This window comes from Protopterus annectens, chromosome 2.part0 (genome assembly GCF_019279795.1).
Source record: "Protopterus annectens isolate FY-2018-M chromosome 2.part0, PAN1.0, whole genome shotgun sequence".
NCBI lineage: Eukaryota > Metazoa > Chordata > Ceratodontiformes > Protopteridae > Protopterus > Protopterus annectens.
In genome coordinates this window covers 427,025,818-427,048,140 of record NC_056728.1, presented here as the reverse complement: position 1 = coordinate 427,048,140, position 22,323 = coordinate 427,025,818, and the positions used below count along the sequence as shown (strand labels likewise).

Genomic DNA, 22,323 nt, shown 5'->3' with positions numbered 1-22,323 from the left:
AATCCTCTGCACTAAGTACCACTCATCTCTTTCATTTTCTGATAAATCATTGAGGGTTAAAAACTGCACTTTTATAGTCAGTCAATAATGCTAATATTTATCGTTTCATAGTTTTTGTTCTTCAAATGTTCAGAAAATGCATGTTGTTGTAAAAGGTGATCTGTTAACTGTTTAAGTGAACTAGAATAGTTTGTCTCTTATCTGTCTCCAAATTTTCAAAATGTCTCTGATTTGGATTATTTATAAAGTCAGTCAATAATGCCAATCATTAGAGTTTCATATGTTTTATTGTTCAGAGAATGCATGTCCACGCAACATTTACTTTTCTGTTAACATTTTAAACAATGTTGAGTTGTTTGGCACTTATGTTAACAAACTGCTTCTTGTAGTCAAAGGTAAAGGGATTGAATCCTTACACCTACATTTGCTGAGTTTGATCAAAACACTTAATCAGACAGTACTCCAGGGTTATCCATGATCAGGGACACTGTCCATTAGGTTTAACTGGTGAATGAGTACATAAAATAAAATTTTAAATTTACCCCCATTATTTTTGGCTTTGTCTAGAATTCTTGAGTAAAGAAGTGCAGATGTATTTTGGTCTGTTCCTTATAAGAACTGTGGTTTCTATCGAACTGTTACAGATTTGGTGAAACTAAATAATGACAGGCATGTGAGTTTCAGATTTTGTATCTGTCAGAAAATGCTTGATAATGCAAGGTTTCTTATTTGATCAACTTTTGAAGTATTTAACAGAAATATTTAAAAGCTGTTCTTGGTTTCATTCTTAAAACGTTGAGAGGGCAGGGGGAAGTTACACTGAATGGTACTGACATCAGTAAACAGAGATACAATTCTGAAGCATTATTTATGAATTATTTAATTAACTTGATCTCAAGCAAATATCTAACATGCACAGTCATACAGGTGGATATGACTGGTCTGTGCGTGTGTGTGTGTGTGTGTGTGTGTGTGTGTGTGTGTGTGTGTGTGTGTGTGTGTGTGTGTGTGCACTATATATATATATATATATATATAGAGAGAGAGAGAGAGAGAGAGAGAAGGTCAAAGATCAACATTTTAGCAATTCAATGGAAAGAATGAAATGAAAATAACTGAGATGTGAGGAAATGCTAAATTTGTGTATTACTAAAAATTTGTAACTAGAGATGATAAGAGAAAAATATGAGAATAATTTTCTTTTTGTCTGTGTGGTGGTGGGAGGTTCTAGACTTTTTCAACTTACTCCCAACTCTCTACTGTCTGAAGAGTTGCATGTGTGGAAAAACACAATATAGTACCACTGATGTATAACTTTTTTGTCTGATACGTAGTGCAAAAGGACATTTTACTTTGTAACCAAGTGACTGTTCTGGCAAGCAAAGAGATTAATGGGGATATCAAAGAACTTTTTACAGGTATAAAGTTTACAGTTTAACCATGGCATAAGTTTACTTCCCAGTTATTAGTAAATATGTTATGTTTTACCTATCTGTTTACATTGAATTTTGAGTATAGAAAGTTGACTATGGCTGTAGTTTATCTAATTAATTTGCTTATTGTTGCTACAGATGGTATTGTATTCATGATGTTGCAAACCTGCTCTTACCTGTATTGCTTAATTGCTTGATGCTGACCAGAGCTGATTGTACTATATTTGGGGGGGGGGGGGTCCTTGGCTTGCATGCTTGCGGCCTTGGACTTTTTGCTACTTGACTTGTTTCTCTCGAGTATCTGTGAAAGCTGGCTATGAATTAACAAAAGTTCTATGAGTAATTTAATTTTGGAGTCTGGAGTCTAGGTTCATAGGTACTTACTATGCTATTGATCTGTGAGGATCTTTGGAAGCCTACCCATGCATCCCATGAAGTTTTTAGCCCTTATATTTTAAGTATGAATAACTCAGAGGTGAACAGATCATTTACACTTCGCCCCAGTCCATTAAGGGCCAGGGTGCTAAACCAGGGGTGAATTTGCAGTTACCCATCCATTATTCAGTTTACATTAGAATAGCGTAAGAGAAGTACTTTTTTATGAGGAGAGGAAGTTGGTTCCGAAGAAGTGGTATTCTCTGTGATACATATCTATTCCCTCAGGATGTCCTGTTTATGTTGCAAATGTGACTGAGATCTGTTGAGCAGGTGTTGGATTTGTGCAGTATGTCTGACAGGATGCAGTCTGTTGCGGCAGTATATGAAAAACAGAGCTTGACCCTCAATAGCCTGTATAAACATCAATAAAAAGAACAAGGCTTTGAGATGGTCTGCATAGTTTTTTTATGATTCAGCCCTTGATTTTCTTACTAAGAAAGCATTGTGGCTGTTCTCAAGTTGTGTCAAATGTTTGCACAGATACATACTGAAGGGGACATTATACTCAGTGATTGGCCTGATGAGTGCAGAATGCAGTGGAATGATCACATCCCTGGACTTACTGCCATACCCTTAGTAACAAGCTGTGCAATAAAAATGGACTTTCTTACAACAGTGGATATGAGCTGATTGAAGGACAATTAATTCATAGTTTCCCAGATCTCTGACTTCTGGATCAACTTTCAAGGTTTTGTTAATATGATAGTAACAAGGGACTTCTTGTTTGATGGAGGATACTATTATAAATTTCTTGTCATTTAGATTTAGTTCATGGTTTTTGACACCAGCTACTGGTTAACAGGGATAGCCAACATGTGTCTGTGCATGTTTCTTTTGGGGTTATTAAGAACTGCTTCCAAGTTACAGTCCAGTCATTAAATTTGTATTAATTTGTACTGGCACCTTAACAAGCTCCTAACTTAGTTAATAAAAAGCATACCTATAATTTAACTCCTACCTTAGTTAATAAAAAGCATACCTATGATTTAACTCCTAACTTAGTTAATAAAAAGCATACCTATGATTTAACTCCTAACTTAGTTAATAAAAAGCATACCTATGATTTAACTCCTAACTTAGTTAATAAAAAGCATACCTATGATTTAACTCCTAACTTAGTTAATAAAAGCATACCTATGATTTAACTCCTAACTTAGTTAATAAAAAGCATACCTATGATTTAACTCCTAACTTAGTTAATAAAAAGCATACCTATGATTTAACTCCTAACTTAGTTAATAAAAAGCATACCTATGATTTAACTCCTAACTTAGTTAATAAAAGCATACCTATGATTTAACTCCTAACTTAGTTAATAAAAAGCATACCTATGATTTAACTCCTAACTTAGTTAATAAAAAGCATACCTATAATTTAACTCCTAACTTAGTTAATAAAAAGCATACCTATGATTTAACTCCTAACTTAGTTAATAAAAAGCATACCTATGATTTAACTCCTACCTTAGTTAATAAAAAGCATACCTATGATTTAAGGGAAATGCAGCCAAAGGCTGTAAAAGCATATTTACCTCCTCTAAGCTGATTGTCTTTTGCATTTAGATTGTGGGTGTCTACTGACCTCAACGACTTTAGAAAGGTATGTTATTAGATGACGTTCACTAGGTGTTTGTAGAAGTCAGTGTGCAGCTGTCTGTGGGGAAACCACTGTCACAGTAGGCTGGAGAAGGCACAGCTGGGTGTGCTTTTATAGGCTTATAAGTTTATAGATCGTTACCAGGCATGCAGTCCAGAAGACCATTATTGAGCCTAGCCCAGATTCCCAACTGCCCCAAAGTACTCTCTGTCAACCAAGCACCTTAATAATGGGCAATTTCAACTACCCCACCATTAACTGGGAAAACTACTCATGTAACAACTCCTTTGCTCAACGCTTTCTGGAATTCATAAATTCCAATGCCCTGGATCAACTTATCCACACCACCACCAGGGGCAACAATATCCTAGACCTAGTCATTACCAACATGAGTGACCGGTGTTCCACACCTGAAGTCAACTCCTCATTGGTCAGATCTGACCATAAGCTAATCACCCTAGATATCCACATCCCGCCCCCCCCCCCCATTATGGAAACCACAGAAAAAATATTCTCCAAAGCCAATTTCATGCTTCTTAAGACAGAAGTGGCGAACTTCATGACATCTACACAGATGGACAATACAGTTACGGCTGCTGGATCCTACACAAATGCACTCTTTTAGCACTTACACAAGTGCATGGCTCATGCTATCCCAAACAGAACCTAGAAGCTATCCTCTAAAAAAAGGAAGCCAATCTGGTGGTCCCCTGCCATAAGCAAACTCTACAACAGAAGGAAGAAACTGTTGCAAAAGTTCCCTGGTCAGCCTCAGTAAGAAACTGAGATCCCTTATAAGATCCTTCAAAGCTAGCTACAAAAACAAAATCACCACTGATTCTAGGGACAACCACAAAGCATTCTATAGCTATGTCAAGAATCTCAATGGCAACACCTAGATCTGCTCTGAGTTACAGCACAATGGCACGAAAATTACAGAACCAACTGATATTGCCAACATCCTGGCAGATAGGTTCAGTGCTAACTTTACCCCCTCTCACCCCCTAAAGGGCCCATTTCTATACGGGAAGAATGCAGAGTCCCTATAATCACAACTATGCAGGTAAATGCTGCAGTCTCTAAAGCCAAAAACATAGCATCCATGGTACCGGACAACATCCCAGGCTGCATTTTACATGGACTTTAGAATGAACTACCTCCCCACCTAAGCACCATGTTCAATCATAGCCTCACATCAGGCTTTTGCCCACTGAATGGCGCACAGCGACAGTTATCCCACTCCACAAAGGGGGAGCTACCACTGATCCCGGGAACTATCGCCGTATTAACCTGATGAGCCTGGTCTGTAACACCATGGAACTTATCATCATGGAACTCATAAACAAAGACATTGATAACCTCCAAACTCTGGACCCCACCCAGTTCAGGTTTGTGAAAGGCAGATCATGCCTTCTGAACCTGATCGACTTCTTTGAGGCAGCCACCAAAGCCATAGATGAGGGTAAGGTGGTTCACACAGCCTCTCTTGACCTTGCCAAGGCTTTCGACACCATCCACCTTTCTGGAATTATAGCTAAACTCACTAAACTAGGTATAAATCCCTACGTCAGAAGATAGATTGCCAGCTGGCTCACTGACAGAACCCACGCTGTAAAAGTTGCAGACTCCAAATCTGACTTCAAACCAGTGACAAGTGGAGTACCACAGGGTTCAGTCCTGGGACCTCTCCAGTTTGGAATCTACTTCTCTGAAGTACAGGCTAAGACAGAAGGCCTTTGGCTAATGAAGTTTGCAGATGACTGCAAACTAGAAGCCATATTCGAGTCCCCAAATGATGTGGACATCCTACTGAAGGGCCTCACTGAGACAGATGCCTGGTGTCAGAGACATGGCCTCAAGCTCAGTGCCAAAAGTGCATTGTCATCCCCTTTGGTAAAAACTCTGTACCCATGAACTACCAGATAGGCAGCAGTCTACTTAATGCTGAATGTGTGATAAGAGACCTTGGGACCCAGATGGACAGTAGTCTCTCCTTTGATAGTCAGATCGCCACAGTAGTCAGGAAGTCCTTCTACGTGGCACACCTCATCATAAAAGGGTTCTCATCAAGGAAAAAAGAGGTCATTGTTCCTCTCTGCTCGACACTCATTTGACCCATTCTAGAGTACAACACCCTTTTTGGAATGTACCTCACAAGGCATCTGCATCAGCTGGAAAGGCCACAGAAGTACCTCACAAAGAGGATTACTGGCCTCAAACAGATGCCCTACACTGACTGTCTCAAAAAACTCCAGCTTTACTCCATAGCATATCACCTAATCCAAGGTGATCTCTGCCTAACATATAAAGCTATGCCAAACCCAGAGCTGTTGGACATGCTACACCTAAAGAAATCCCAATCCCTCCAAGCTACACACTGTAGGGACCTAAACCTTATCACCACAATAAACAGGATATGCTGGTGGGATAGATTCCTGTCCCAGAGACTTTCCATACTCTGGAACAAGCTACCCATCTATGTCAAGCAAAGTTCCTCATTAGCACTCTTCAAGAAAAATCTTAATGAGTGGATGGAAAATAGGAAATACACTCCGGGGATCACTTCTGTGGCTCTGCTCAACAGGGGCACAGGAAAATAACTTTATTGGGTGGTGTAAGCCAAGGAACCTTGTTGGCTAGGCTTACTTAGGCCCTTGGGCCGATAGCCTAGTACTTACCTATGAACCTAAGTGACTTCTTCAAGATCACACAGTAGACAAATGAAGGCTGAAGGAATCAAACCCAGTACCACAAGAAGTAGCTTGTAAATAGCTCAAAGTCTTAATCCTTTTTGGCATTTGCCAGACCTGAGTCTGGTGGATGAAATGCTTACTGTAGCGGAGTGAGAAGTACAGACTCAACCACATAATTGTAGTAGAGATACCAAAAAAAAATTTTAACTTGGCATTAAAGAAGTGACAAGATGCTGCGTTTGTGCGATATCCTAAAGTAGCTGAAGTTGTAGCTGCTGAGTACGGACACGATTAACAAGTGACGAATGCACAGCTTAACAAGCAGGCTGGTGAAATTCAAGACAATGTGATAGAGACTATTGAGAAGATGGGGCATGCAGACCCAGTTCTTAGCTTCTAAGGGGAACCACAGCACAGGAAAATTGTGAAAGCGGTGAGAAGAGGAAGGCATGGTTGATTTTTTTTCAAATGTAACAAGATGCAACTGGTAGGTCTTTTGAATACTTTGTTGCATAATAAGAAGGCTATTCATTTGTCTTTGACTCAATGTGAGACCCAAAGTTATTTTCATTCAATTTGTAACGCGGTATGCAAAAGCACAAGCTATATAGCAGCTGTCAGATGGAAAAATGAATTACTGCTGTTGAATGACTTGTTAGTTAAGATCATGACTGCTAAGAGACTACACTTCAGCAGTAACTAGTTTGCTGAGGCTATAAAGGAGTGGAAAATGCATTCATTGAAATATAGACTGATTTTTATTGCTATAATAAAGGTGTTTTTTGACAGCTATAATTTTTTAACATTCAGAAATGCAGTTGGAGGCTATGGTTAAGTTAAGAGAGTTGCCAAGATATTTGCCAGAGAGATCTCTAGAGATAGACTAGATAAATACCTTTAATCTGTAGGATTCTGTGAGTTGATTGGAGGTGAAATACCAACAAAATCCTTGTTCTTCCATTGTAAGCTGCCTCATGGATGTGTCAGTATCATAGAGGGAATAGTATTCCTCCATTTTGCACAAATTGTAACAGTACACATTTAGCAATCGGAGTCTGGGATTTTCATTTAGTTATTATATTATGTACTGTAGGCAAGGGTGCCTGTTACATTTTTCAGTGTTAGTGGTCTGAATATGAGGATTGAAAATGTATGGAATGGGTAAGGAAAGTATGCAAAGTTAAATGTCTGAGAAGTTTAATCTTGGAAACCATCTGCCATTGTCACAGCAGGAAGATATAATCTGTCCAGATGAACTGTTTTGCAGCCAGAGTAGCTTTGGCATTGGAAGAACAAGTGTCAGTTTACTGATGGTTAACTACGATTGCATTTTGAAGTAAAAGTAGTGAAGACTGTTGCATCATGAATGGCTTCACTATTTGTACTTCAGATGAAATAAAGGTTAAAGAGTGACTGCTTCCATCACCCAAGCACTATACACTTAATACAGAATGAAGAGCATGGGGGATAGAAACTAAGTGCCTCACCTCTGATTTAATTTCCAACAATGCTATACTGACAAAGAGTTAGAATTCCAATGCCTCATGCTGTTGCTAAATCTAATTTGCCCTTCCTTCAATGAGGGGATTCATTATGTTCCTTTCATAGATTTCTAAGTACTTGCTTTCTTTACAAGAGTTGTTGTTGTGTCTTTCGGCTTTTCCCGGTTAGGAGTTCGCCACAGAGGAACTCCGGTCCGCTAATGATTGGCAGTAGATTTTTACGTGCCGAGTTGCCAGCCCTGACGCACAACCTTCAATGAAGGTACGCCCATTCACGCCTGTCTCCAGACAGAAGACGCTCTAGCTGAGAATCGAACGGCACAACATCTTACTGTGAGGCGACAGTGCTACCGCAGCACCACCACCGCAGTTAGTGGTGAATAAATACAGTTTTCTCATCAGAACAATTTTTCCCCTAAGCATATTCACATCTGTAACACTGATTAAAATTCAGCTGAGATCTACTTATATTTAATAATTATATTTATATATATATATGTATATATATATATATATATATATATATATATATATATATATATATATATATATATAGATATATATATATATATATATATCTTCTATGGCATTGCATACAAGAAACATCTCTTAACCGACCCTTTCTTATTTATGATAAGAAGAAAAACCTTACCTAGCAAAACCTTTGCTGACATTAAAGAAGCCATAATCTAAGAACAAATTTTGTCTACGTTCTCTAAAATGTTTTAGTTTTATTTTTAATCATTGAGGAGCACAAAGCAAAATATATGTCTTTATTACAGCATTAAATACCAGAATTATTCTATATGAAGGGAGTATATTTCCTTAAAGGCTTGAAAATTCCTTCATAAATCTGTTTAGTTGTCTGTCATACATTTTGTGCATAAAAATCAACTGTCAGGTTGTAATTAATCTCACATATTTTTGTCATCTACCAGAGGAAAAGTCTGGCTGCCTAAATAACACTGTGCTGGTTTGCCCCTTTGCCCAGTGTTCATATAAGCAGACTCCTCAGCATTTCCTGTTCTATGTTCATTCTTGTCAACCAGCTGACAATGAGTAACCCATTCATAGGTTCATAGGTTCATAGGTTTATACTAGGCTATCTGCCCTAAGGCATTTATAAGCCTAGCCCAAAGTTTTGTGGCTTACGCCACCCCTTATATGAAAAAATACTGTGCCCATTAGTTTGTTGTGCCTCTGTCCAGCAGTGACACAGAGATGATTCCCGGGGTAAACCTATGATCTCCCATCCACAGGTCAAGATTTCTCTTGAACAGAGCCAGCGAGGTGCTCTGCCTCACATGGACCAGGATTTTATTCCACAGCATAGGGAGTCTCTGAGTGATAAATCTATCCCTCCAGCACGTCCTATTTATATCCGTGCTAAGGTTTAAGTCGCTTGCTCTAATGGTTTTGGTGGATTTGGATTTTTTGAGGTGGAGCATGTCCATTAATTCCGGGTTGGACATGGCCTTGTATGTCAGGCACATGTCACCTCTGAGCAGACGGTATGCGACTGAATAGAGCTGGAGTTTTTTCAATCTGGCAGCATATGACAGATTTTGGAGTCCCTTTATCATTTTGGTGAGGAACTTTTGGGGTATCTCCAATTGCTGCAGATGTCGGGTGAGATACATCCCGAATGGGGCATTGTACTCGATCATTGGTCTGATAAGTGAAGAGTACAGGGGAACAATGACCTCACTAGATCTGGATGTGAATCCCTTCATGATCAGGTGGGCAATATAGAAGGTCTTTCTAACCACTTTAGCAACGTGAGTGTCAAAAGAAAGGCCACTGTAAACCTGGGTCCCCAGGTCCCTGATAACCTCTTCTGTGCTTAGTGGATTGCCACCTATATGGTAGCTTGGGGTTACCTTGTTTTTCCCGAAGGGTATGACTATACATTTTTGGCGTTTAACTTCAGGCCATGGCTCTGGCACCAGCTATCTGTTTCCGTGAGTCCCTTCTGAAGGATATCCGTGTCCGATGCACTTTCCACTATGGCGCTCAGTTTGCAGTCGTCTGCAAACTTTGTCAGCCAAAGTCCTACCATGTTGGCCTGTACTTCTGAGAAGTAGATGCCGAACAATAGGGGGCCAAGGACTGAGCCCTGTGGGACACCACTTGTGACCGGCTTGGAGTCTGACATAGCGCCAGCAACTCTAACCCTGTGGGTTCTGTCCTTAAGCCAGTTTGCAACCCATCTTGTGACATATGGGTTTACATTTAAGCTAGTAAGTTTTTCTACAATACCCGAGTGGGGTATTGTGTCAAAAGCCTTTGCAAGGTCAAGGTAGGCTGTATGGACTGCCTTTCCCTCATCAATGGCCTTGGTGACTGTTTCGAAGAAGTCGACCAAGTTCAAAAGGCATGATCTGCCCTTGACGAAGCCAAACTGGGTCGGGTCCAATGTCTGCATGTCCCCTATATCTTTGTTTATGAGCTCCATTATGATCCTCTCCATAGCTTTGCAGACTAGACTTGTTAAGCTTATGGGGCGGTAATTACCAGGGTCCGTAGAGGCACCGCCTTTGTGGAGTGGGACCACAGTTGCCATACGCCAATCCTTGGGCATGTATCCTGTGGTAAGGCTGAGATTAAACAGCTGCCTTATGTGCGGGTTTAATTCCTCATTTAGCTCGTGTAGCACACAGCTGGGGACACCATCCGGTCCCATTGATGCTGTGTTTTTAGCTTTAGAGAGAGCAGCTTTCACCTGCGCATTTGAGATGTCTGGGAGGCTACACTCCGCTGAGATAGTTGTCTCTCCTTTAGGGGGGGAGAGGGGGGGTGAAGTTTGCACTGAACCTGTCTGCCAGTATGTTGGCAATGTCTGTGGGTTCAGTGATTTTTGTATCATTTTGGACTAATTCTGAGCATATCTGGGAGTTTCCACCCTGGTTCCTAACATAGCTGAAAAAGGCCTTATGATTGTCCTTTGAATCCATGGCAATTTTTCTCTCAAAATTGGCCTTAGTTGATTTTATGAGTGCTCGTATTTTTTTACTAATAATGATCAGGGGTGACTTCCCTTTTATGGATTTTGTTCTATCATGTAATAGCTTTCTCCTCTTATTGTAAAGTTTGTTAATGGCTGGGGTCCACCAGACTGGACGTTTGCCCTTTGTGGAAAGAGTCTTGGTTTTATTTGGGATTGCCTGATCCATGCAGTCCTGGAGGTGTTCATAGAAGGCATTTGTAAGGGCTTCCGCAGTTTGGGTTGTGGTTTCCACTGGCTCAGGGGCCTTGAAGGATACCACACCAGTCTTGAGTAGTGTGAAGTTTGCTTTAGAGAAGTTCTTCACTGTGGTCTTTTGTTTGGGGTGAGGGCGGGATGTGGATTTCCTGTGAGATTAGTTTATGATCAGATCTCACCAATGAGGGATATACTTCCGGTGTGGAGCATTTTGTCCCCATGTTTGTGATAATGAGATCTAGTATATTTTCTCCTCTCGTGGGAACAGTGACTAGCTGTTCCATGGCATTTGAATTTATGAACTCCAGGAACCGTTGGGCTAGAAAGTTAGGGCTTGAGTAATGTTCCCAGTCTATATTCGGGTAGTTGAAGTCACCCAATATGATGGTGTTTGGAGATACATTTATACCCTCCAGTGTCTTCAGGAAGGCTGTGTGGGGTTCCTGAGTTTGAGAGGGTGGCCTGTAGCATGCTACAATTTGTAGAGCAGTTTTGCCTATGGTTAGTTGCACCTGGATAGTTTCCAAAGCTTCGTGCGTTGCCACCAACCTGGAGGTGTGGGTATCCTTTATGAATATGGATACACCCCCTCCTTTTGTGGTGTGGTCCGGGTTTTGGGGCCAGAACGCATGATATGAGGTAAAACCTAATAGTGCCGGGGTGCTCTCAGGTGCCTTGAACCAGGTTTCAGTTACAGCACAGACATCGATGTTCTCCATACTGAGAAGGGCCTCGAGTGCATGCATTTTGAGATTTAGACTTCTGGCATTGAGCAGCATTACCCTCAGTTTCTTCCCATTTTTGTTTTCTAGGGTGGTAGGTTTAGAATTTGAGCCTTGCCTAAAAAAGGCACTATGGGGGTGGCAAGAGCCTTAGCCAATATCCGGAATCCCAGGGGTGACAGGTGCAAGCCGTCCCTTGCCAAGCAGCGTGGCTTGTCAAGCATGTCATCCCAGGCTGACAGACACTGGATCCCCTTTGAATGACACCAGACATTAAGCCAATTGTTAAAGCTGATCATCTTGTCTCTATAGTGTGGCATCATTCTTGGTGAAGGAAGGATACTGCTCAGGGTCAGGGTCATACCTGCCTGGGCTACATAATCAGAGAGCTCCTCTATGTCTCTTTTCATGTAGTCCAGGGAGGTACATCTCAGGTCGTTCACACCAGCATGGACAATGACTGTGTCATATTTGTACTTGCTGTGGAGTGACCAGTGCTTGTGTTATGTGGCGGATTCTAGCGCCCGATAGGCAGCTTACTGTGACCCTCTCCTTGTTCAGCCTGGTGAGTGGGGCGTCAGTGTGTCTGACTATGGAGTCACCTATGACAAGTATGTTTGGTGTTGTATTTGGCCTTAAGGGCTGTGACTGCTTTGCACACTGATTTTGTGGTTTATGTGTTGCTTGTGGGGTGTCTTGAGGTAGCAGTTGTTTGGGTGTCTGCTTTGGAGGCCTCTGCTGTTTAGGTAAATTTTTACTCAGAGCCTCCGAGTATGTCTTTGTGTGTTTATGTGTTTGATTCAGTGGTGTGGTAGCATTATGTGAGGCTGGTTTTGTGGTGTGTGTAGTTGCCTTCTCCTCCTGTCTGGTCTTGCAGTCCTGAGTTGAGAGAGCTCAGCCTCCAGTTTGGCTAAATAGCTGCATCTCGCAAGTATTTGTGTTATGTGGGAGGAGTAGAGGGTTGTCTGTGTACATGAGGCAGTTATAACATTGCCTCAAGATTCCCAGATTCACCAGCTGGACCGGAGAGGAGATTGACAACTGACCTTTGGACATGCTAGAATAATATTGGGAATTCCTTAATAATTGAAAACAAGGGCCAGTGGGGAGTGAGGGTGTAGTGCTTTTAATTTTTAGTGCTGACTTATATAATTGCTTTAGTGAGCAAGTGCCAGGTAACTTGAGTGCAATGTGTTAGAAGTAACTAAATGCAAAAACGACAAACAGTAACTTTCTTTCAAGTGAAACAAGGAAATAAGTACAGTAAGCAATGCAGATATCACTAGTGATCCACAGAAGCGCTGAGAAGCTGCGTATTAGGTGGAATTAGCGTTCCAGGGAAATAACAAGCAAACAAACAACAAGCATATAAACAAAGCTAGATTCAGCAGGCCTGGATCTAGTCTATGCTACAGCAAACAAGGTGTACCAATTTCAGTAATTTCATAGATAGATTATAGGTTCATAGATTAGTACTAGGCTAACTGCCCTTGCAAGCCATTTTAAGCCTAGCCAATTATTCCTTGTGAGACTCAAACCCTGCACGTTGTGTTTGTAAGGCAAACACCTTAACCATTAGGCCACCCTCCCAACCCCTTCTGTATTAGTTTGCAGTCATTCTAGAGTCAGGATGTATGAAACATTTTAGTTTCATTTTTTATTTTGGTTTTATTTTTCATCTTCTGTTAGTCAACCTTTAACTAATCGTAATGCTTCTCATAGGTTAATATCATCCGTTAAACTGACGGCTCTGATAAAGTTAATGAGCAGTGCAGTTTCCTGCATCCTGACATCTCTGTCATTAAATATACAGCCCAGAGGGCTTAATCGAGTTGTAGCAGATGTTCCCTTAGTAAAGGCATGTTGAATGACATGTAAATGACCAAAACTACTAGTTTTCTCTCAACATGTTAAAACAACACTTCCCATTATTGTAGGGGTCCACTAAGCAAGCTAACGAGCTTATATGGATGGAAATTACCCTGGAGCCAGTTCCTTCGTGAATGGGGACTCCTAATGATTATTTTTAAGATATTGGTAAGGTGTTGATAAGACGCATTCCTGTAACAATTTATCATAGATGTAGTTCTTGTGTTTCAGTCATGTCGTGAAGCTATACTGCTGTACATGGAGATGGGAAGGTATTTTTAACATGTCCTGTTTGAAAATGAAATTACCATAATTTCCTCAGCAGTAGTTCTGGAACTGAAGACAATCTGTTACTCCTTTCCTTTGAGATGACTCAGTTATTTTAGAAAGCCCAAATTGGTTCCTCGTTTCATCTACACCTTTGACTGTGATATCAACAAAAGGTTCTATATGGGGAAAATTTAGGTAGGATGGGACTTGGTCATATGGCCAGCTGAATCAAATCAGACATATATTGATCTTGACCACAATAGTCGTTCTACACTGTATAACCTGGGATTTACCTTCAAAAGGTCTATTGTGATCAGTTTACCACCCTGATAACAGAACTAAATAAATAAATAAAAGTATCCCAGTGCTTATACACTTATCTTTACTGAAGTCATGCAGTAGTGGCATATACATTATTTATGTAGCAGTTATAAAAGGAAGAAAGAAGCAATCTCCTTTGATATGAAACAAACTTGAACTAACTTTGTTATACATCACTAAATATTTTAGGTTCGTTAAAAAAGTAGAACAAAATGGAAATAGCAAAATAATGATCCCTTAGGATACAGTCATGAAATATAAGTATGTTACTTAAAATTTATGTTCCCAAAAAGCAGGTAGTGCCTTTTTCAGGAATGTGCCTAGAGTTGCAGAGGGGGAGTGGGTTGTGAATAAGTGAGATTGCTATTTATGTGACCTGCACTGTTTTTGACACTGTACTTTTAATTATTGTGAGAATGAAAGATTTCATATTACATGAAGGGTGTCATAAAAGAAAAGATGTCTATTTTGCTTTAAGTGGCAAGGCTTAAGACACTGAAATGGACACTAAAAATAAAATAATATCATGTTTTGTGTGCTTTCAGATCGATACCAGAGGATGAGGGAATGGACTTTAATTCGGATGATGGAGTTCTGAACTCCAGTGCTATAGAAAGCAAGCCTGGTAAGAACAGCATTCATCTAATGTTGTTAATGAAATCTTTCCTTTCTGGTAGTGATGAATTATTCAGCGGGAAAAACTACTGCTCTTGTTAATTATGATTCATCATTTTGGTGTGATATTGCTGTTCAGAATTCTTTTTTTAGCTAGGGAGAAAAGCTTAACTTGTTCACTATCACTTGCCTTTGAAACACAGTTGTTGCTTGTATTACATGTTCTTTAAGGCTCACTTCAAAAGCAATAGTCATGCACATTTTAGCATGATTATTACATGCGTGTGCACACACACTCACACACACACACACACACACACACACACACACACACACACACACACACACACACGTATGTGTATATGTATTATTTATGCACATAGGATATATGCACACACACACAATGTGTGTATGTACACACACACACACACACACACACACACACACACACACACACACACACACACACACACACACACACACATGTATGTGTATATGTATTATTTATGCACATAGGATATATGCACACACACACAATGTGTGTATGTACACACACACTCACACACACACACACACACACACACATATATATATATCTATATATATATATATAGATATATATATGAATGGATGGATTTTAAGTTTGTTGAATGGCACTAATATTGATATGCATACTGTCAACATGAAATGATCTGATGATAAATGAATCTCAGTGCATGCAAAAACAGAAAAACAAAAATCAAAAGAAAATAGTGCCCCCCCCCCCCAAATCTCCTGCTAATTATATATAGTATCTCCAAGATTGCACAGTTCTCTGGGAAAGAGCAAATTTGCCAACCCTGAGAATCATCCGATCCATACCTCCCAACCTCTTACAGCATGAGGTCTGAACAAAGTCATAAATAATGGGTGGACAAAATCCAAAAACAACAAGTATAACTAAAGGAGCAGATCAAATATAAAAGGTAAAAATCTGGACATTCTGTGAAAATCTAGAGACTTCAGAGGTAGGGTACGATCTGCTACTTTTGTTGACAGATGTCAGCCATCTGTTTAGTTGATAAAATTGTGTCGACTAAACACATGTTGACCAAAGTAGCATTCAACAAAGGAAGCAGAACACACACACACACACACACACACACACACACACACACACACACACACACACACAGACACACACACACATATATATGGGTTATCATAAAGAGAAGATGGCTGTTTTGCTTTTATATATATACATATATATATATATATATATATATATATATATATATAGATATATATGTAGGTATATAGAGAGAGAGAGAGAGAGATAATTATATAGACATGGTAAGTTGTATTATTTACTAAAGTTTTTTTAAAATTGTAGATACTTGGGTGTTGAATTTAGATGGTCATTGTCCTGTATTATCCAGTGGGTAGTTGGCCACTATTAATTACCAACCTTCTGCTTATATGTATTTATATATATATATGTGGGTGTGTGTGTGTGTGTGTGAATATATATATATATATATATATATATATATATATTTATGGGTCTACTTTACATGGTCGACATTTCATCAAGTCGAAGACCATATGGCTGAGATCATATGATCAACTTTTGAAATGTTGACCATGTTTAAAAAAAAAAAAAAAACACAACAATCACTTACCTTCACATTGCTAGCAGGGGGGAAAAGCACCCCTGCACCCCCCCCCACACCCCCTGGAACTTAAATATACCAACTCCGACATCGCACTACAGTGTAGAAGATGAAAATCTTGCCATTCTGCACTGCACTGAGATGCCCGTTCCACGTGGTGGATATTTTACAAAAGTTGATCATATGGTCTCGGCCATATGGTTTTTGACTTTATGAAATGTCGTCCATGTGAAGGGGGGCAGATATATATATATATATATATATATATATATATATATATATGTATATAGGTATAAGAAGGGGCTTCTTATTGCTTACTGAACTTTTTTTAAAACTGTACAAATTCTTGCATGATTGATTATGTTGTAACATTAATACTTTCTAACCTTCTTAGGCAGCCCTGTTGGAAATGTTGTGATGAAACCCTTGTGGCTTAAATGCTCATGCCTTTTTCTTCAGCTTGTAACATAACTGTATCAAGACTCACTGCACTCTAGATACAAGTTCATGAATCACATCTAGTTTTAATGGATAGTAACTATTAATAGAAATTAGATTTGGGTTCTCAGAAATATAAGATATTATTTTTGAACTGTCAGAAGTGAAGTATACAAACTGCATTCCACCTTTGCCAATTCATTTCAGGATAGTGCAGAATAGTTTGTTTCAACTGACAAATAAGTTGGAATATCAGCTGGTGTTTTTATAGAATGCTGTAGACATCTGATGCATATTACACTCATGAGACTTGTTGCAATCTTCATAGTGCCTCCTAATTCTTTGGACCTGAATGGTGACCATCCTCGAAAGAAGAAACTTGCAGCTCCTGACATCAGCCTTTCATTAGACCACAGTGAAGGCTCCATCCTGTCCGATGATAATCTGGACACCCCTGATGACCTGGACATTAACGTGGATGACCTAGATACCCCTGATGAAGCAGATTCACTGGAGTACACTGGGCAGGGCAATGAACTGGAATGGGAAGGTATGGAAATAATAACTTGCTACATTTATTAGTAGAGTGAGCACAGCCAATACTGTTTATTACTCCCAGTTCTTGGGCAGGCATATGATAACTCTGAGTGACATCCTGTACTGCTGTCAGTGCCAGCACATAAGAAATGTAATTTCTTAAAAATAAAGGTTAGCACAAAAAAGGGTCATTACAGCTGGAAAAAAACTTGATATCTAGTAAAACAATACATTACCACATATAGTGTCATTACATTGCATAGTGTATAAATTAGCCTATATTCAGGTTTGGAAATGGTATAGCCTAAGAAAAATAGAACAGAAAAATTAAAACTGTCCTCTTCCTCTCTCTTTCTATTCATTATTTTGAAACAGATTTTTTTCCCAGTTTCTGGTATAGTTTTTTTTTCAGTTGAAGTTAAAAATTCTCCCGGTAGCTGAGCTGCCCAGATGGTATGGAGGGATAATGCCTTGACTACAGCTCAGGTGAAATGGGTTCAATTAGCAGCTGTAGTGACTGACTAAGTGGCAGTGAGGGTTGCATGACCCCATTCTGCTTGGGAGGATTCACGTTGATGATGGTCTTTAAGGGGAGATGTTTTCCAAAGACGGACGTGCCCCTCAGACATAGAGTGTGCGTGTGTGTGTGTGTGTGTGTGTGTGTGTGTGTGTGTGTGTGTGTGTGTGCGTGTGCGTGTGTATGGGGGGGGGCAGGGAAAAAAGTGGGTTGGGCATATAAAAGAAACCCACCTGGACAGCAGCATAGCTGTCCAATTCTCGTTGATGCCATTAGGATCCACATCTGGACCCAGCAATACAGATATAGTCCAAGTGGTAGAAGGATGGCTGGTAGACCTGTGGTGGGCGTGGGACGCTAGGGGCTGAGCTGATAGGATGAGGTCTAAGAGGACAAAAAATACTCATTTTCTCTTGTCTAGTGAAATTCTTCTGTCTAGATAGGCTGTTAGCTAAGAGATTTTCACAGTAAGGAATGGAACCATGATTCCAGTATGGTGGAGAAAAGTTCTTTATGCAGTACACCTGAGCAGAATTCTGAATTAATCCATTTCAAGCTAGCCATTCCAAAATACAAAATGTAATAATAAAGCAAATGAATGAGTGTATGCATGTGCCTGTGCTTGTGAGTGAGTGTGAGTGTGTGTGTGTGTGTGTGTGTGTGTGTGTGTGTGTGTGTGTGTGTGTGTGTGTGTGTGTGTGTTTGTGTGTGCGTGTATGTTTGTGTGCATGTGTGCGTGTGTGTACGTGTGTGTGTGTGTGTAAATGTGTTTGTGTGTGTGTGAAGGGGGTTGCAGAAATGCACTCATTAATTTAAATAAGTAAAATGTCACAAAGAACAGCTGAATGACTAATTAGCTAACTAACCATCTGGGGTGAAAATGATCAGTGCTCTATTCCAGTAAACACATTCCATTAAATAAATGCATAAAGTAACTAAACAACAAAGAACGTTCCCCCTCATGCCTCTTTTGCCATGGTGTTGTCACCCTGTTTCTTATCCTACCTAGTAGTCATAGGCCTAAAGGCATTTAAAAAAGGAATCTGTAACTTGTAGCACCCCTAAGTTTGAAAATAAATAGATTTTGTCATGCATTATAGCTTTCCTATGTTCTACAAGTGTTGCTGTGAACACATATTTAGTCATTTGGCAGTACTGACATAAGATGACTTATGATTTGTTTAGGCCACTTCAGTTTTATAGCCAGGCAATTCCTTTCTCCTTCCCCAATTTCATCTGTTCCAAATTTTCCTGAGACCTGGTAATCAGGGACCTAAGGACACAAATAGATAGTAATCTAGCATTTGACCATCACGTGTCTACAGTAGTGAGGCAAGCATTCTATGTTGGGCAACTTATAAACAAAGGTATGACATTTAAGTCCAAGGACGTCATTGTTCCACTGTATTTGGCATTCATAAGACCTGTCATTGAATGCAATGCCACCTTTGGTATGTACCTAACCAGGCATATTTGACAGTTGTAACATCTGCAGAGGCTCCTCACTAAAAGAATACAGGGCATAAGTAAGATGTCCTGTGCAGACTGCCTCAGGCCCCTATCCCTGTATTCTGTCTCCTACAGGCTTTTGAGGGAAGACCTATGCCTAGCATACAGGGCATTGTCAGACCCTATTCTGATGGATCTCCTGCATAGCCACAAAACAAACAGCACCAGAATTACCCACTCCCTGTAATATAAATAGGACCTGCTGGAGAGATAGGTATGTATCCCAGAGACTACCCCGTCTATGGAACAGGCTCCCCATCCATGTGAAGCAGAGTTCCTGCCTAACCCAGTTCAAGTGCAACTTAGACAATTGGATAAGAAACCAGAAATTCAACCCTGGTTTGGCACCTACGTCTCTAACGGACACAGGTAACCTGTAAATGGTTCATCTCCCAGGCCCATGCTTACACTTATCAAGGGTATCAGAACTTGTCAGAAATTTGGGATGCATGGCTAAGCTTAAAAAGACCATTGTGGTTGTTAGCCTAGTAAATACCCATTAGTCTATGAACCTATGAACCTCTGTCAACCTAAATTAAATTGTTTCAGATAATCTCTTTCAAGGCCAAATTACCCACACCAATAATTAATGTATTCTTGACTCATTTTTGAGTCTTATCTTCTTCACTGGTCACTTGTTTCCTGTCCTCCCCATCCTTTGTCCTGAAATACACCTTAGCTTCTTGCTACAGTAGTGTTGTATGCCCATATCACATCCATTTCTATCATGTATGCCCATATCACATCCATTTCTACCATGTATGTCCATATCACATCCCATTTCTATGATGTATGCCCATATCACATCCATTTCTATCATGTATGTCCGTATCACATCCGTTTCTACCATGTATGTCCATATCACATCCCATTTCTACCATGTATGCCCATATCACATGCATTTCTACCATGTATGTCCATATCACATCCCATTTCTATGATGTATGCCCATATCACATCCGTTTTTACCATGCACTTGGACTTTACTACCATTCATAGCTTGTAAGGTTCCTCAGACAGTCCATCTCTGTCACTTTAACAGCTCTCTTTTGAACACTTTCTGCAAGCCTGATCTCCACTACTTTATGTACTTTCCTGAACTCAGCATCTCATGAATCCAGTTTTCTAACTCACTATTTCAAATCTTGTCATCTTAATAGTTTGTTTTATTGTAGGAATGAACATAACTGCCATGGTCTTTTTTCTCCTCTGTCCTTTTCCAAAGAGGCCCCTAAAAAGTTGTACACTTTCCAGGAATGCATTCATCAAAGCACATTACCTTGGATGTATTAATGAAATCCAGATAGCATTTCATCATCCTATTGCAAAAGTCTCAGAACCTCGGGTTTAAGCCCAGCATACGGGTGTTTGTTTTGCATTATCATTTTGCAGTCTGCTGTACAATGTATAACTGACTATATAGTATTTTTATTTACTTTGCTTTTGTTTTCAGCCATGACTCTGGCCAATATACTAAATAACATTCATAACAATTGTAGCAAACATACCATAATTATATAAGGTACAAACAAGGTGGTACTGAACATTGCAGATGTTCTTCATTCCACATTGCTGCAGTCCTAACTATTGGGGTAGTCCGCTGTCCAGTCGGCCCGAATACCAAAGTATATGGCTGACGTCGGTCAGGGCGCATTAGACTGACGTCAGTACGTCAGGGTACTAATGCGCATGACCGACGTCATATCCTCAGTCTTTTTTGCCGCATGGTCCGATGCAGAAGCAATTTTGCGAGTGCAGGTTGGCGTTCTGAAAGTTTCTGAAGTCAGAGTTTCAGACCGAATCAAAGTTGGCTAAGTACCCGTTGGGAATATTTTGTTTTTTTCTTGCCTCAGTATTTAACCGGATGTCAGAAAAAGTGAATAACTGTATTTCTTGTGGGAAACAGATACCTCATAGGGATTACCATACTTTGTGTATACCTTGTTTAGGGCCTGAGCACGACGTTGTTGGATGCTGCTCTTGTGCTAGATTTAACAAACGCACTATTAAGAGAAGGTTAGACTGTGCCAGGTTAGTGTTTGGGAAGCGTTGTAACTATAAAATGCCGTTGGATGCTCCGACGCCGGCTTCGGCTAAAAAACGCAAAGATAAAGCAGCAAAGCCTAGGGTGGAGGAACCGACAGTCCCAGACGTCGGTTCTTTGGAAGGCTCAGTGGAGCCGGAGGTTTTGCCAGGTGTCTCTTTGGAGTCCCAGGGAGAGACTTTACTGTTACAGGATGTATCCTCTCAGGAAGTAGGCCAGGCTGAGGGGGCTTCTCAGGTGGCTGTTCTTCCCTCTCTTCCTAAGGTGGTTAGAGCCTCCCCTTCAGTTTCCAAGGCTTCTTTGAGGGGCAGGCCAAGTTTAGCTTCTGTGGGGGTTTCTCCTACTGCTTCAGGATCTTTGCCTAAGAAATATATGCTTAAAATGGCAGAGGATTTGATTACTATGATTAGGGGTTCTATGCCCCCTCCTGATAAGAGGCCTAGGGTGGAACCTGAGTTTGAGAGTTTTGAGCAATGCTCGGAGGCTTGAGTCTTGACTGAAGACTTGCAGGAGTACCCTCCTTATTCTGATTCTGATGTGGATGATTCTACTCCTTCTACTTCTCCTCCTGAGGATTTTTCATTTTCAGAGACTCTGCATTCCATGAGGGAGCATTTTAAATGGGAAGGTCAAGATTTCTCTGATTCCAGGAAAAGGCTTAGGAATTCTTGTTTTACCCCAGCATAGGCCTTTAGCTATACCTCCTGTTTTGAATGTGGTGGAAGATGTGTTTGCAGAGGCTTCCCTGAATCCTGATTCTTTGCCTCCTGCCCCAGTTAAACCGGATAGGTATTATAGGGTGCCTGAAGCTCATAAGTATCTTTTAAGAGTCCTAGGGCAGACCCAGAAACTGTCTCTCAGGGGCCTAAAGGTGTGAAGGCCTCAGTTGTTAAAAATCCTGTCCCTCCTGATAAAGAGGCGAGGGCTTTGGATAGATGGGGAAAGAAAGTGTATACTTCTTCCAC

The 22,323-nt window shown here is 40.3% G+C and overlaps 1 protein-coding gene across 6 annotated transcripts in view; it reads left to right on the top strand.

The window, feature by feature from the left end:
- The window catches only part of PRUNE2 (prune homolog 2 with BCH domain), a 1,332,432-nt gene that overhangs the window by 491,737 nt on the left and 818,372 nt on the right, over positions 1 to 22,323 (top strand). For all 6 annotated transcript variants that reach the window (XM_044060866.1, XM_044060864.1, XM_044060863.1 and 3 more), the window contains exons 2-3: positions 14,592 to 14,671; positions 17,080 to 17,301. In XM_044060866.1, coding sequence (XP_043916801.1) covers positions 14,592 to 14,671; positions 17,080 to 17,301 — 302 coding nt within the window. The remainder of the gene's footprint in view (positions 1 to 14,591; positions 14,672 to 17,079; positions 17,302 to 22,323) is intronic.